Source organism: Corapipo altera, unplaced genomic scaffold, assembly GCF_003945725.1.
Source record: "Corapipo altera isolate COAL_440 unplaced genomic scaffold, ASM394572v1 23, whole genome shotgun sequence".
Classification (NCBI taxonomy): Eukaryota; Metazoa; Chordata; class Aves; order Passeriformes; family Pipridae; genus Corapipo; species Corapipo altera.
Window position 1 is genome coordinate 7,013,308 of NW_020884878.1, and position 17,735 is coordinate 7,031,042.

The 17,735-nt window shown below is 38.8% G+C and overlaps 2 protein-coding genes across 7 annotated transcripts in view; one reads left to right on the forward strand and one right to left on the reverse strand.

Annotated features, from left to right (window-relative positions):
• The window catches only part of BEGAIN (brain enriched guanylate kinase associated), a 161,388-nt gene extending 151,490 nt beyond the window's left edge, over positions 1-9,898 (forward strand). For all 6 annotated transcript variants that reach the window (XM_027637791.1, XM_027637794.1, XM_027637796.1 and 3 more), the window contains 3 exons: positions 850-957; positions 4,496-4,579; positions 7,790-9,898. In XM_027637791.1, the coding sequence (XP_027493592.1) occupies positions 850-957; positions 4,496-4,579; positions 7,790-9,163 (1,566 nt within the window). In that variant the 3' untranslated portion in view covers positions 9,164-9,898. The remainder of the gene's footprint in view (positions 1-849; positions 958-4,495; positions 4,580-7,789) is intronic.
• A 61-nt stretch (positions 9,899-9,959) lies between these two features.
• WDR25 (WD repeat domain 25) overlaps positions 9,960-17,735 on the reverse strand; it is an 85,643-nt gene continuing 77,867 nt past the window's right edge. The window contains exons 8-9 of the mRNA XM_027637799.1: positions 17,385-17,431; positions 9,960-10,104 (exon numbers count right to left, since the gene is read on the reverse strand). Coding sequence (XP_027493600.1) covers positions 17,393-17,431 — 39 coding nt within the window. The 3' untranslated portion in view covers positions 9,960-10,104; positions 17,385-17,392. The remainder of the gene's footprint in view (positions 10,105-17,384; positions 17,432-17,735) is intronic.

The window sequence follows — 17,735 nt, forward strand, 5'->3', positions numbered from 1 at the left end:
AGCTCTAAGCAAATGGAAGATGCCTCTATCTCAGAGCATTGAGAAACTACCATACTTTTTAACACTAAGATACAGCTGGAGGCAGGGTTATAAATGATTGTTACACAACAATCTTTGATACATGAGGCCGTACAATAAACACTGCAGTATGAAAATGGGACAAAATATGAGAAGAGCCAGCGGCACTTTTTTTCCCCACTGATTTCTTTGCATTTATGATACAGAGTTACAGCCTACTGGTAACAAGATTAAATTAGTGGGCAGAAGGAAGTTCAGATCAGACTGTTTTCCTGATATCCCACTGTGGGTCGCGTTCTGCTAATAAGTGTTAACCCTGCAATCAGGCAAACATTCGCCTTGAGAAATGAACAACCTTAATAAGGGCGCTTAAAGCAGCCAGAACAGGCAACAGCTAAAATGAAATTGGCTCAAACACAACTGTTTTTCTTTTAAATATTGTTCTTCCTCACCTATGAGAATGGGAGATAATAGCATAAGTGAAATATTCTTGTACCAAATGTCACGAGCACATGCAGTCCCTTCCAGGTTAGAAACTGTGTCTTGCAACTAAGAAGGAATAGCTGATGCTCAATTGAATGCTTTTGCAGAGGCTAACCACAGCCTTTTGTGAAGGTTTCTAATGTAAGCTCAATTTGACCTCCATATTTTCAAAGGACTTTACCTCATCTGCTAAGTAAAAATAGCAAAAAAAAACCTGAGGGGAAAAAAAAAAAGAAATATCAGTCTGTTGTGCTTTCCCCTGGATTGGAGAATGACATCAACCTTTGGGTCTTTATCTGAAATAGTCTGACAGTATCAAAAACACTTACTATTCCATTTTCTACACAGGGTCAACATTACGAAGAGGAAAAACGGGCTTTGAGCCATGAAATAATTGCACTCAATAATCACTTAATAGAAGCCAAGGTGACAATAGATAAGTTGTCAGAAGACAATGTAAGTATTTAATTATGGATATATCTTGAGACTATATTTAGAAATAAATTAGGTCTTGCACTTCCCATGAAATTATAGAATAATTTGTTATTGTTTATGTAATGTAATGTGTCACCTCAACAGTTAAAATTTGTTTGTTTGTCCCCATCATTTTGTAATTCAACTCTCCTTATGCTATGAAGTTGTGGTGAGACTTTCAACTGACATTTTTTTCCTTATGTTTAACCTGAAACTGATGAAAAAATACTCTAAGAAACGGCAATATTCCCACATTGATTTTGCCATCAGTACAGGAAATTGGTGCAAGTACACGCTCAGAGCTGTTGCAGGGGTACATGTATGGAGTGAGGACTCCTCATAAGGCTTTTAGGCACAGTGTGAAGTCCTACATTTCCTGCGGTTCCTCTGATCTTTTGGTCTTTGCTCACCAAAATGGGATGCCCAGCACAAGTGATCTCTATTAGCAGAAGCTAGGATTGACCCAACCTGGTCACTCAGGTCATTGCACAGAGGAGGAGGCAGGTTTTCCCCAGCAGTCATTAATGTGGAACAATTTATCTATCTCTACGTGGAACAAAACAGGGAACAACTCTGGCAATTTTCACTCTGCATCTCATTAAACACTGTTGAAAACTGGCATGCGTACTGCAGCTGGCAACAAAGCTCATTAAATCCTTCCAGGAACAAACCTACAAAGACAGCAAAGAAAGGAAGATTGTAGGCATTTAGTTCATTATTGTGGCATTCCTTCAACACTTAATAAAAAATTCATCTACAGAAGACATGTTTCTTTTAGCACTTATTTTTTCAGTATCTTACATTCAATCTTCCCATATTTCATCTGAACTCTAAATCACAGCAGGGAGCATTTGATCCCATTAAAATGAATTGTGCCTATGCAATTAACAACTTTCCAACGGAAACAGAGAGTTCATAATCTGATCCTTTACTTTTACAAAAGTTGAGTTGAAAGAACAGCTATAACATAGCTCTAACAGCTGTAACCAATGGAGCATGGTAAATGTAATGGGCTACATTTAGGTTTTAGAAGTACAGGTATGCATCCAGACTAATGCAGCTGCAATCAGTGGAGATATTTCAAAGTTAAAATAAAGGTGGAAAAAAATTGTCAAACTCTCCCTGTAAGTATGCATGCATTTACACTACTTCATGGAGTCAGGTTTGAACCCACATTTGAAGTGTTTTCAATTTTCATAGTTTCACTCTGAGCATTACAGTATGGTCCAGAGGCCTCAAATAACAGTACCGCTTCTTCAGACTTGAGGTTAGTTTGCAGACAAAGTTCTGCCCTTGCAGGACTCAAGGAAATGGCATGAATCTGAGTCAGGGGAGGTTGAGGTTGGATATCAGGAAAAGATTTTTCACCCAGAGGGTGGTTGGGCACTGGAACAGGCTCCCCAGAGCAGTGGTCACAGCACTGAGCCCAACAGAGTTCAAGAAGCATTTGGACAACACTTCCGGGCACACAGTGTGACTCTTGGGGATAGTCCTGTGCAGGGTAATAATAAAACTAATAAAAGTAAAGGTTAAATTCCAAATTTTAAAGCAACGAACGATGAAACAAACCACTAGTATTATACCTAATAAGTAGAGACAGTGGTAAACTGAAGAATCCAACATGGAGAGAACATGTTTTTGTCTTGGCAATCTTTCTTCCTTCAATTATATTTCCCCTCATTCTTCTGACAGAAATGTAAAATGATTCTTTTGATGCAAAAACATGTTTTAAATTATTGGGAACACTTTTGGCATTAATTGCTGATTATTGTTCTAGTTGCCACAGTCACATGGCTTGGCCCAGCATGCTGAGAACAAAGTACATGTGGCACATGTAACTCACATGTAATTTTTCTGTAGTAATTTTTAAAGCTGCTAAAAATAAAGTGTCAGAAATGCTTTTTGTACTCTCCATGACAACCACTTCACAGAAACAGGAACGCAGCTTTTAAAGAAAGGACTAGATTTTGAAGTGATACCATTTTTGTGTGCCTAGTAATGCCATATAGGACTTGTGGTACCTACACGTTGTACAGCAGTATATTTTGGGTTTCACGTGCATGTAACATGTCAAAATCACACACACACGCAACAGACTTTGCTTCCAAATTGAGTTATTGGGTTCTTATAGGAATTAAAATAATGTGTACTAATATAAAATTTAAGACCCGCATAAATTGTCTCCCCAGTTTGTTTCAGGTAGAAGTGGCATGTATAAAAGCTCACACAGACACAGAAAAAATTCACAAGCCAAGAGCATCTAAAGGCCCTTGAATATGAAGATATAATGAACTAATGATCATAGGAAAACTATCCCCATCCCTCATGGGCTCACAGGAACATCTTCTTTCATCTGTTATTACAGAATACCTTAAAACGGTATTTCTAAACAGACGGAATTTCCTTTTCATAGAATATTTCTTTATCAGCTTTTTAAAAAATAAATGGAGCAGTAAAAATTGGCAGGCAATAAAATTGTAACATTAAGACCAGAGAAAATCCAAATCATTTCAGTATTCAACACCTTTTTTCTATAAGCATGTTCTAATTTTTACAGATTAACAGAGCCTAGTGCCCATAATACCTTTATTCTTTGTATATCTCATCTCTGCCCGCCTATAAATTCAACTTCTGAAACCAACTCTGTTTTTAATGCAACTACATAAGGAAAAACAACATACAACTCTTACCTTCAGGGACCCAAAGGTACTGGTTGAAGGATACAGTTACACATTCATGTGTGCTAAATTAAATTGGGTGAAGGGCAAATCTGTGTACTGAATTTTCCCATTAAACACGCTGTGGGAGCCATTCAATAAGGCGATTGTATAAGCAGCTTTCTTAAATTCTTTCCTTCTCTGTGTGGAATTCTCATGGTAATTTCTTGCCCAGTGAAAGTATTCTGTTCTGGATCATCAAATATTTGCAGTGAGATTTAATATATTTCTATAGCTGCATTCTGCAAGATATTAAAGGAGTCAGGAACCAGAAAGAAAATATCATAAGGAGACAGAGGCTCCCTTCTTAAAAAAAACAACATAATGTATATTTCTGTGATGAATTCTCCCACAGTCTCATAAAATTATTTTATCACTTTCTACAGTAGTATTTTAGTGCTGATCTTGATAATACTCAGCAGAAATTGTCTGTTCTTAAATTTTCTTTTTTGTTTAAAAGATCACTTTTCTTTTAGCCTTCACAGTACCATGCATGTTAACAGTAAAAAGTCCAATTCCTAATGGTAAGTATCCATGTTCTGAAATGCAGATTGCTGTTCTGTTGTAACAGTTCTCAAAAAATTTTATTCTTACCAATTTTATCAGCCCTCACAGAGCAAAGGGGCAAATATCTCTGGATCATGCAAGAAACACAACATCTTAATGTATTTAAAAGTTAAAGTATGCTCCAAATTTGCTCAAAGTCAATTTTTAAAAGATTTTTCAGACATGGGAGAAAGGCTGAAAGCCACAAGCTCTTTGCAAACTTTAAATAAGAGGCTATTTTTTGGGTTTTTTTCTAGGAGCTCTATAGGAAGGACTGCAATTTAGCTGCTCAGTTGCTCCAGTGCAGCAAGAATTACGACAGGGCACATAAACTCTCAGAGGTAATGTCACCGAACTTCTTCGATATTCAAAGAAATAAATATTGTATGGAAACCAGGTTATTTTGCATGTATCAATTCCAGAACTTGTTTGCCCTTAAAGTTTTTATCTCCCCACACCCTGCCTTTAAACCACAGGAGGGCTTGAGCACCTGCTACTGTTCTGCGCAGCCTAGGGAGGCGCTGACAAAATCACAGCCAGTGATGGTACTTGAAGATACTCTCTTCCCCAAAACCCCTCCTATCCAGTAGAATGGGCCTGCACTGATTGCCTGAAAAACAAAGGTTTTAGAAAAAACAAAGAGCTGCAAACTCTAGAATGCAAAATGCTGGGGAGAAGCAGTGGGGTGAGAGCAGGGAAATGACAAGCTACAGGCGTCAGAGATTCTGATATAATCAATTTTCCTCCTGAAGCTATTTTCCAGTCCAGCTAGTTTCCAAACCTGAATTTTAAAATGGACTGACAGAACAAATACCTTTTTCTAAAGAAACCAGAGCACCAAATGATTGATCTCCAAGGTGTAAACTTTAATTAATAATCCTCGCTTCCAAGGAAACTAGGCTTGAGAAACAGGCTCCTTAAAGGGAAGGTAAATATTATCTTAGTGAACAAGACTGTCTTTAGGGATACAGGCTCTGCACAAAGCAAAAGCACCTTCCTCACGTATATTGCTTCAGTGAAGGTCACAGGTAATAGCCCTTCCTTCATCAGTCCCATCAAGTCAACATTCCCCCAAATGGTCTCTCTTTTGCAATTCTGCAATAGAATAATGCAAAATTAAATATGGAATGTATAAACCATTTCTAAGTCAGCTGATGGCTTCAGTGCACTAAACAACCCTGGTAAATAAAGATGGAGCAAGATTCTTCTGTTAAATGGGCAATGATTTTCTGGAACAGAGACAGAACTTCCATATTAACCATTATCTTGGCTATTTTTTCCTATTATCTGACTTTCCTTAGCAAATCGTATCCAGGAATTATCATCACTAACATTACTAACATTACTAACATTACTAACATTACTAACATCTGAAAGCACCCTATCTGTTAGCAGTAATTAGGACCTTAAAAGTTCTTAGTAGTTCACTTGCAGAGAACTATCACAAATGTGGGATCTCCCCACAACTTCCTAGACTGTCAAACACTCAATTAAATAGGCAATCTCCACTCATAAGTCCAAGTATTTATTAATTTAACAAGTGTGAATGCACTGTCACAGCCAATAAATTCCTTAAAAATCCAAATATTGCTTGATAAAGTATTGTATGTTATCCAGAAACCTAAACTGTAGTACAATATAGTAATGTGACAGCAATATCATTTTAGTAATTCTAGTCTCCAGTGGAATATCCAGAAAACAATGCTCTTCTTCTTAACACATTTCATAATCTTAACAATGTATATAAAATAGATCAAACAGTCATGCTACAGGATACTGTAGCTGCCCCATACAGCATTTTCACGTTAAATTAACTGTATTTCTTTTCCTCATTTCTGTGGCAATTTACACCAGGCCTATTTTACAACCTGTTTATTCAATCTCTGTTGCATCTGTACTTACTGTGACTAATACTGCTGTCTGCCAGCAGACTGGCAATATCATATTCTTTATTTCCAGTGGAAGACATATGAGCTAATTAGCAACATAATGATTAATCCAAAATATCCTGGAAGGTTATGTTCATTGAAAAAACACCCTATTTCACTACATGCCATGTTTGGAACACACTGAGTTTGGAGGATTAAACCACTTTAAAAACTTCCCAGTGAAGCTAAAAGAGGAGCTCCATTTCTTATACAATGTGAGACTGGGACAAGAAGCAGGCACTGTAAATTTCCTTTGCCAAAAGTAAAGTGAAAGGGGACAGTTATTTGTAGGGTTTTCTCCTCTAGAGAAACAAAGTTAAGGAGGGAGTGAGGTCATAAGGTTAGTCACTATTTATTTTGTAAAGAGGAACTTGATTTCTAGTTATAAAAAGAAAGTGCAGAGTAAATCAGAGTTCAGCCAAGCACTCACAGGATAAATTCCTAAGTGGCATAAATCAACACAGATATCAAAGGAGCTATCACAATCACAAACTCAAAACTTATTCCAAACATGAGTTTTTCTGATTTCCAGCAAGAAATCTGAGACACAACCATCACACAGCTCTCTGTCTCATTGCTGTCAGATCATTGACAGAGATCTGAAATGAGCAAGGCAGATAAAATTTGACTGGAAAGCATGTGTAGTGATACTTCAGTACGCCTTACCTACCAGACTTTTGGATTGCGTCAAGGAATGTGGTCTCTCTATCTCTTCTGGTCCACGTGACAGAATGGCAGGTGGAACCACCCATACAGCTGATCCTGACTTTCTCAAAAAAACTATGTGATTTCTGATGCATAACAGACATTGATTAATTCTGTCATGGGAATCATAAATTCATGTAAGAACATGTTGAGCCTTATGTGGATGGTTGATCTGACAAGCAGTGTCCAACTGATGGGCCAAGGAAGCTGGTTTGATTTGCTTCTTCCCAGCACAAGAACACTCCTGTCACAGCAGCCAGTACCACTTTAAGTGTCAGTGAAGCCAGCTTTTCCACCTCTTCAAACAGCATTGTTTATCAAATGTGAAGCCAGAGAGCAGGAGCCAATTTGGCACTGGATTGGGGGAAAGATGAGCTTGAGGAAAGGCAAAAGAAGAACAGAAAAGATCTGATCTCATCCTCCTCTTTATTCACCCCCCTAGAAACCTTCGCACACCCACACTCCAGCTGCAAATCTCACCCAGGCAGACAGTCTGGAAGTATTGCTCTATGTTTTAATTCCCTACCTGCCTTTTTAAGATTGTTGTTTACTACGTACTTTACATCAGTAAAGTAAACCTGGCAGTGGTGGGTTAATGGTTGGACTCAATGAGCTTAGAGGCCTTTTCTATGATTCTGTGATCATTCCTATCCAACCTGAATTAACTTGGAAGGAAGCTTTTCAGTTTCACAGTGTTGTCCATGAGGGAAAGCAAATGAATATTTCCAAATACTAGGTAGATAAATGAAAGTCATTCAATTACATATGATTCCAAAAATGTACAAAGACTGTGGCCCTCACATTAGCAGAAGAACCATGTATAGTGAGTTATGCCATGTCATAAACAGCACTCAACTCACACCAGTATTGATATGTACCCTTTTCTTCTTTCTCTTTTGCCATCTCTTTATGTTATAGTTGCCATCTGACTTTCAGGAAAGAGTCAGCATCCATCTGGAAAAACATGGGTGCAGCCTTTCTGTCCCCTTGTGCCACACTTCTTACGCAGACACCATACCCACTTGCGTCATTGCCAAAGTACTGGAAAAACCAGACCCAAACAGCTTGTCTTCACACTTGTCAAGCCCTTCTACAAGGGACCTCAATTTTCAGGACTCTGCCGGAAAAGTCGGACAAAGGCCACAGTACAAGTCTGATATCTACTGCAGCGACACAGCCCTTTACTGCCCCGAGGAGAGGAGGAGGGAGAGGAGGCCAAGTGTGGACACGCAAGTGAAAGACGTGGGGTTCCTGCGGTCGCAGAACTCCACGGACAGCACTGTCGAGGAAGATGGATTCCATTCCAGCTTCTCTCATGAAGCCTTCCCAGAGTACATTACCTCTCTGCCAACCTCCAGCTCCTATTCCAGCTTCAGCGTCACCTCCGAGGAGAAGGAGAACGCCCAAGCCAACACTCTGACAGCCTCTCAGCAAGCAATCTACATGAGCAATCGAGATGAACTGTTTGAAAGAAAGTCCCCTGCAGGTTATGAGCACCAGGGAAGCCCCAGGTTTGCCAAGCCCAAACCTGCGCAGCACATGGAGCTTGCCGACGACAACGAGAACTCACCCACTTTTACCAGAACTCTGCCTCCATATGCAAACGAGCCTTTTCATTTCTCAGCCATAACACCACAGCAGGCATTAGCAAATCAGAAAATGAGGAACGAGTGCAGGAGCACCCACCTTTCAGAAGAAGACTTGCCTGGGCGATGGAGGCAGTTGAGCGTGGAGGACATTGGTGCATACTCTTACAGGAACGCTGGCAGGCTGTCGCCCTGCAGTTTTTCAGAGCAGTACTACAGCAGTCCTATTAAGAAGGGGGACAGCCGAACAAGCCCCATCTATGCTAGTTACAAAGCAGATAGCTGCTCCGAGGGAGATGATATCTGCCAAAGCAGACTTGTGGATTCTTGCTTCCTGAGAACAGACAGTGGTCTGAATATTGACATCAGCACTAGCTGTAAACAGGACAAATTGCCCACTTACAAAACTAAAGAACCAAGAGACCAAAAAAATGAAAGGATCACTGTCCAGTTATGCAGTAGCAAAAACATCGAAAACAGTCCAGTATTGAAAAGAGAATATGTGGACGTGAGCCCCAACAGCTCGGCAGAGTCGCTCAATCAGAGTTCAGTGGAGGCTTCAGAAATCCACCAGTCTTCCATGGATCAAGGAAGCCATTCGGGTATTCACAGCAAACAGCAGCAGTTTCAACGGACTGGGAGCACTGGTTTGAGTCGGAAGGACAGCCTTACAAAAGCACAATTATACGGAACCCTTCTGAACTAGGCATCTTCCAAAATGGCAATAAGACAACAAACAAAATGAAGCAAAGAGCATTTGATACTTCTAGTGAACAATAAGGTTCTAAGAAACAGGATTATTATAAAGTATATATTCATAATGGTACTATATGTTTAAAACAAAATCTCTTCAAAAACGTTATACAGCACTTTTCACTTAACATCCTTTCCACATGGGAGATCGTCCCCTTCCCTATTTTATAAACCTGAAATATTTTTATAATCAAAATGGTATTTATTAGACTATCTTAAACTATTTGAGCAGAATTCTTTTCCCTTCAAGCAGGTTTCTTATTTATTTTTGTGCATGAGGCCATCTGTGCCTAAATTCTTGGAGGAAAAGGGTAAAATCATGATGGCGGCGATAAAAAAATAAATCCACCTGATAAAATACCATAAAATGTCATGTGAAATCAAAACAAACAAGAATGGTGAATTTGAAGGAGTATATTTTTTAACAAGAACAGAATTGTATCTTAAGTTATTTCATAAAAATGTATTTATGAGTGACTAATGTATGCACAAAGTGATACTAATATTTTGTTCTTTTAATCCACTGTGTTTCTGCTTTCCTATTTTTCCTTGTATACTACCTCAAAAGTAATTGAGGGTTTCTTTGTCACATTTTCTGTAGGCTTGCATTTATATTGTCTAAAATGCATGCAGTGTCATAATTAATACTGTATTTTGCATAACTTAATAAAAGACACCAGTGGATCTATTTTGGGGTTATTTTTCCCTTTATTAAAATAGACCTTGGACAATAGAACATGGAATTTCTTGGAGTGGCACCAGACCAGCAGAAGTTAATGACTAAAGCTCCTGAATTAGATTGCTTTCTAAAGAAGTCTCTTTTTCTCCATAAGCTCTAGAAATCTGGTTCACAGTCCACAGCCTCTGGGCGTGGAAGGATGACTTCTAATCAGCCTGTTGAAAGTAAGCAATGAAAAAAATTGTTTATCCACAGTCTTGAATTCACTAGACAGGGTTCTGCACACTGAAAGAAAACTGAAAACTACTTGAAAACCAGTGATGTGAACTCCTCCTCCAGCACTCATACACTTGACACAATCTTTTAGGTCTTTAGGACTGTTACATCTCACAGTTGCCTTTTCCTCATATGTAGCTTTGTATTTCTAACCTATTGTTCTAAAGCCTAAGGAAACTCTGGCGTTCTGTAGCCTATGGGAATTTTACCCCTGAGTCTAAGAAGCTGTGGTTTTACCTGTACTTTGTGCATTTCCTCCACCGATTTTTCTGTTTATCACCGTTTCATCAGTATGGAGTGTACAACTTGGAGAAGGGAAAGAGCAAAACGAGAAGAAAAACAAAAAGGAGAGAAAGGGAGACGCTGTGGATTTTCTTCCTGGCTTCAGTATTGCTGTTTGGTAAGAGGCAGAATAAGGCAATAAATATTTAATAATTCTTTTAAGTCACGTTCAGGAAACACATATCATATACTTAATACACTGACTCTTGACAGCTTATGTATGGGATAAGTCCTTGCTTAGCAAAGTATGTGGTAGTAATCAGTAAGATTGCTGTGGAAATCTAAACTAGTTCCTTATAAAGCTAAAATAATGATTTATCATTCAATAGCTTTTAAGAAAATATACATTTTCTGCTGATTCTCTGCAAGCAGTTACCTGGCAATTAACTATGAACCAGGACTACAGAACTGCTCATTTCCTACATAAGTATCTTCAGTCATGGAGCCACAGATTCAATACATCTGGCACAAGCAACTCCCATTGCTCTCCGTATTCTTCTTGTGTAATATAAAAATTTGACCATTATTGATGTGTGCAAGTACTTGCCGTGCTGTTTGGAAGATCACGCATCAAGTCCCTACAGTTCCTCTGAGATCTGTAGCAGCACCATGGAGAACAATGGTAGCTAATAATATCACACAGGTAAGGCACAACATAACTCTAGAGTGATGCTCATTTCAGTACAAAAGCTTTAACACATCTTGTGCTTTTGCGTCCCCATACTTGCTCAAAGTGAGTGTGAATGGTAGGGCATGCCAAAAATAATTCCATGAAGTCGATAAAAAACACATAGAATAAAGTTTCCAAAGGCCAACTGCTTCTTATGGCAGGATGTGACCTGCAGTAAATAGACTTGGAGATCCAGAAGAACTGTTATTTCCCATTCAAAACACTAAGACAGAAAATAGGTGTGAAAAAACTTCACTGTTGACTCATTCAGGTATATAAAATTTAGACAATCCCTAAGGCAAGACATTCATTTCTCTGGTCAATGAATACAAGGATTTGTATGCAAGAGGTGAAAATTAACTGTTATCTCACCTAAAAAAATATATAAGCTATGGAACAGTAAATTGTGTCATTTATGAACTGGAACACAGTGTCAGACTAATCCTTTTATAATACAGTTCATTAGCTGACCTAAAGTGCTATTTTGGTAATTACAGAAAATTACATTTCTGTTAGATGTTATATATCTGATTATTTAATATCCTGTTCTATTATATCCTTTCATACTACTGCAGTTTCAGAGTCTGCTTCTGTGCTTCACTTAACTCTTTTTCTCAGTTTATGTGCACTAATATGTAGACTAAAAACAGCCTTTTCAGCCAATTAGTAATGGGTTTTTTTTTTAAAGAAGCCTGTAACTTTGTAAAATTTTTCTGTAATGAATTCTGTTACAGAACAATATCTAACCCTGAAATTAATTACAACTGAATCAAAATGGCTATAAAAATTCTTCAGCTTTAATGTATTGATTTTAATTTCTCCTTAATTAGAAAAACTTACAGTAAGCTTGCTAATTTTCTATGAACATGGGAAAAAAGTTTTTATAATTCACCTAAATTTTCTCAGATTTACAGATCTACCTCTATCTCACATTGGCCTTTTTAGCCACCAGCACACTTGTAGCAAATGTGGGTAGAGTCCTTCCCAAATCTTCGTTTGCGAAGCCTAGCCATGATGATGACAGATCTACCTATGGCTTGGTTTAATTTTTCTAAACAAAAATAACTTTGAAAGATCATAATAAAGGATTTATTCCGCAAGTTTTGGGGTTAATTTTGTCACATTCAATTTAGATTTATTGAGACAATAAATTATTTAATAAGTGACTCCAGAAATGCAAACCAACAGATCTTCAGCCAACGTGCCACAGACTCCTCCACTCCAGTAGCTGAGAATTTGCCATGAAATACCTTTTCCCAAGGACATGAATATCCAATTTTCTCTTAAGCATTGTAAGAATGCCAAGGCGTCTCCATGTTGCCAAAAACACCTCATTTTTCCAAGTGACATCAAATTCTGCATGCAGAGTTTGTAGGTAACTATGGCAGGAATTTTGCTTTGATTAATTATTTCATTTGCCACGAATAAGAAGAGAAAGGGTGAGAAAAAGAAGTGGCAAGTCTCCAACAATGCAGTGAAGCAGAAGATGAAAAATGTCATTTTAATGAATGAAAACCGAAAGCAGAATGTATATGATACAGAACACTGATCTGGGGAAAAACAAAGAGGGCTGAAAGAGATCAGAGGGAGGCATCTCAAATCATGTATTAAAACAAACAAGAACAAAAAATGCTACCAAGGATATGGAATACAATTCACCAGGAATAACAGTGCAAAAGTATTATGAAATGTATATTTTTAGATGTTTTCTTACTCCAAATTAAGCTTAAAAAAAGGTGCAAAATCTCAATAGTTATGAACAACGCATGTTACTTTCTTTTAAACTTTTTAGAAGTCTAGAAATAGCTAAAATATCTAGGTTTAAATCATGACAAGCCATAATATAGGTAATTTTCAATTCAACAGTTTCTAACTTCTTCATCCAAACTAGGAAATTAATCAAACTAATTCTTTCCCCTTCCAACACTTTTAATTAAAAAGAATTTTCACTCCATAATCTATCATAGACCATGATTATACAGCTACTTATATTAATTTCCCCTTGTTTAATTTTAAAGTACTAATTGTCATCCTTTGGACATCTATATAAACCTTTTATCCCCCACTCGTATTTAAAACCTTGTAATCTTTACAGACTATTGTTATATATCTCCTTGAATATTGTTTTAATTGTGCAGATGTAGTCCTCTCAATTTTTTCTTGGAAGACACTCCCCTCAGGACACTGTTTTCAACTCCTCTCCAAGAAATACCCTCCTCACCTTTCTTCTGCTGAACACCATAATATTTTTTATTATCAACACTGAGTTTTTTAAAACCCTGTACAAAAATGCAGTACAAGGAAAGTAGGGGACTATGCAGATTGGACCAACTGCATGTGTGAGGCTCCCAGCACTGAAATTCTCAAGTCATGGGAACCTCACCTGAAGTGTTGCATGCAGGTCTGGGGCTCCCAGCATAAGAGGGATATAGACCTGTTGGAGCGAGTCCAGAAAAGGCCACAAAGATGCTCAGAGGACTTGAGCACCTCTCCTGTGAAGACAGGCAGAGGGAGCTGGGTTTGTTCAGTCTGGAGAAGAGAAGGCTCCAAGGAGAACTTATAGCACCCTCCAGTACCAAAAGGGCTACAAGAGAGCTGGAGAGGGACTATTTAAAGGGTGTGTAGTGACAGGACAAGGGGAATGGCTTTAAACTGATAGTAGATATTGGGAAGGAATTGTTTACTGTGAGGGTGGTGAGGCACTGGAACAGGTTACCCAGAGAAGTTGTGGATGCCCCATCCCTGGAAGTGTTCAAGGCCAGGTTGGATGGGGCCCTGAGCAACCTGGTCTAGTGGAAGGTGTCTCTGCCCACAGCAAGTGGGTTGAAACCAGATGATCTCTGAGGTCCCTTCCAACCCCAACCATCCTATGGTTCTGTGAAGGCCTGCACAGAGTTTCAGTTGCAAGTTTGTTAGGCTGTAATCTTTCTCCAAAAATCAGTAGATCTGAGGCTCCTTAGCAACAGGTTTTCTAAAGCTGTAACTCCCACAGAGCAGTTCCATTTCCAGCCTTAGAGATCTATGTCACTTTTTAGAACTTTTGACAGCACCTTTGTTCTAACAACAGTCCTTGGCGTAAGCAGCAGCTCCTAATGACCATCAGCCAGCCATGCTGATCTACATGAATTAAATCATAGCATGTTGTCTACATAGTCTTATATCAACATTATCAGAAGTTTTTCATTGTTTTCCCAATATTTCCTCCATGTCCATTTTAAAAACTTCATTGTTATAAAACCACTCTAGCAATTAAGTCATTTTGTAACAGCTTGTCCTTCAGTCCAGCTCTTCTCACATTATTTTCTCTGTGGTATTTTTTTTTTTTTGTATCAGTAAAGATATTTTAGGAATTGAGAGTTTTTGTTTAGCTGCAGCTAAAAAGAATAGTTTGAATATTCATAAGAATAGTTTGAATATTCATGCAATGAAAGGTTTTGCTGCTAGTACAGTGGATGCACTTCCACCGATGTTCAGTCTTGCTCTTTTCACTCTCTACTTTTACACTTCTATTCACCAGAATAGATACACCTCTTTTTTTCCCCTCTCACTTGAAAAAACTTCAATTGCAATTCTCCACTTTCAGTGCAAAATCTTTTATAACACTTGGATCCAAGGGCTGTATCTGTAAAGATAAAATTATCACTTCTTGGTCTATCTAAATTCCTCCATACACGCTTTCTAAATTAATTAATACATGCTTGAGGAGAAACATGAGCTCAGGACTATGTACTTATGTGCTCTGCATGAACAAATTTCTACAGGATGGGACCAGGGAGTATGTGCCATTATCTGTAGAATCTCTATGATAATTTGCCTGAGTAGGAGCAATATACTCTAATCCTTTACAGTAGTACTTAAGTGTATATATATTCTGTTTCTAGTGAACATCTACTGACCATTTCCATGCCAAGCTACTCTGATGTTGAGTTTTAACCACAAAGGCCCATGTCATGGTTTAACCAGAGCCAACAACTAAGCACCACGCAGTTGCTTGCTCATCATCCCCACAGTGGGATGGAAGAGGAATGGTGGGGGGGAAAGAACAGTAAAACCTGTGTGTTGAGATCAGAATGGTTTAAGAATTGAAATAAAATAAAATATAATAACGGTATTAAAAAATAATAATAATTGTAATGGAAAGGAAGAAAACAAAAAGAGAGAAATAAGACCCAAGAAAGACAAGTGATGCACAACACAGCTGCTCACCACCTGCTAACTGATGCTCAGTCCATCCCACAGTAGTGATAATCCCCTCTCGGGCAACTCCCCCCCAGTTCATGTACTGAGGATGACTCCTATGGCATAAAAAACCCTTTAGCCATTTCTGGTCACCTGTCCTGGTCATGCTCCTCCCAGCTTCTCATGCAGCTCCTCACAGACAGAGTACGGGAACTGAAAAGTCCTGGATTTAGAGTGATCATTACCTAGCCACAACCAAAACATCAGTGTGTTATCAGCATTATTCTCATATTAAATCCAAAACACAGCACTGTACCCACTACCAGGAAAAAAACTAACTTTTACTCCAGACAAAACCAAGATAATTGCTAACCTCTTAATTGTCTCAAAAGAGTTAAAATTACATTTCCCCACAGTGCAAAGAAATTTCTTAAGGTTTTAACTTATAAAGTCCTTCTTTCTAAAGTAACTTCTTCTATAAAACATCTTCAAGTACCCACAAAGCCAAATCCCCGCAAACCTCCGATTAGTAGAAGAGAGCAGATAAGAATTTCAGAATCACCAGGGAAACAGGATCTTAAAGCTATCTCTACTGCCATATAACACTAGGTCAAATTTTCCTAAAGCCTGGAAAAGTGTGAGTTAAATTGCAGGTAGCTGTAGAGGTGAGAGCCCCAGAGAGATCCATGGGAGTCCAGCTGCAACAGAGGAACACAGAAGGCTCACTTGGTGGCTATCCATCAGTGGTCTCCAGAAAGCTTTCTCACCCCACAAGATCTCCTTAGGCACCAGCTTCGTGTCTAAGGTGCTACTTTGAAAAGCCTGACTCTTTCCTCCTGATAACCTCTTCACAGGTTTTGGAAGGCTGCTGCTCTGAGCTCCCTTAGCTTTCTCTTCTCCTCCCATGCTGCAGAGAAGTGTGCTCTGCTTTCTGCCAGATGGGAGCTCCTCAAGGATGTTGTTGGCCCCACATCTGTAGGAAGTGGCAAGGTCCCTTCCACTCCTTCTTGCTGAGGCAAGGGAAATCCCTACAGACAGTTACTACATCCCAGAGCAGGGAGAACATCTTCATCTGCAAGGGTCAAAGCAAGATGCACTGATACAAGGTGCAACCATTGGAAAACATCCCTGATAGGAGTTAAATGCCATCTCAACAACACACCTATCACCAATAAATACACATCTAACTGTGATTATTCAGAGAAATTCTAATTTTTGAAGTCAGCTCTAATGAATTAATGTTTAAATTTAACCATCCGTCTAGATTTTTACTTTGTGATTTATGAGTCAGAGCAGACATACATATGAGCTGCAGAGCCACAGCTAGCAATGTCACTACACCTAGCTGAGCAATGACAGCTCTACGATTCAGAAGAAGAGAAACAGCAGCAAGTCCCAGATAAATTAAATTTGTAATGTCAGTGTCACCCAGCGTCCTTTCCCATTCCAGGTCTTCACATGTGAAGTTGTGAAACAGACTGCAAGGAATAAAAGGTATCCTCAGCATATAAGGGTTATAAATTTCACTGGGCTCCCACTCAAGTCCTCATTTAGCTCTTTTGTTACAGTAGAAATCCTCTTACTCTGGACGCCAGTTGTATAGGGTGGCATAAAGAGGAAGACCTACACTGACAGTCCAGGCAGCATGGAACCTTTCACCTTAAGAAAGGTACTGTGCCACCGACCTGAGGAGGTGGGGACAACATTAACAGCACTTCTAAATTATAAACTACGAGTGTTGGCTCTGATGGGATTATTTTTGGCAGGGAGGTAAATCCGGGCTTATGGTTCACTTGATTTTAATTTGACAATTTATTTCAATGGACCTTCAGCACTTCACAGTCTTTATCCTCAACAAATGAGGGAAATGCTCTTATCCCCAAAGCCCTGAGAGTTACACTAAGATGACATGTCTAATCCCAGAGAGATAGTAAGGAGTTAGCTATTTTAGTTTCAGCAGATTTTAAGGCTCCTGGCCTTGTGCTTACGTTATAACTTGAGAAATGGATAAAGAATGAAAGCTCAAGTTCTCAAGCTCAGTCTTAGCACAGGAACTGAATCATCATTTTCTGATTCATCCCCACTTACCTGTGCTTTCAGAGTCCACAATAGCCTGAAGGTGAGGTAGGCAAGACCTGACAGTGGAAGAAAGAAAATTCAAAAATTAATCTGTACATCCAAACTATTAAAATGCCAAATCATTTCTAAGACAGTAGTGCTCATACAATAAAACTGGTTTTTTCCATATTTTGTACAGAGAACACAAATGATGAAGCTACCCAAGGAAAATATGTAACTGAGCTGAGAACCTGCCTCTTGCTGTTTTGGACCAGTTTGGATTTTCCTGATGAGCTGCAGGATAGATAAGGGAATGGCGGCAGAGCAAGAACGATGGCTCTGTAAGCACAAAATGTAGCAAAACATTCCAGTTACAACATT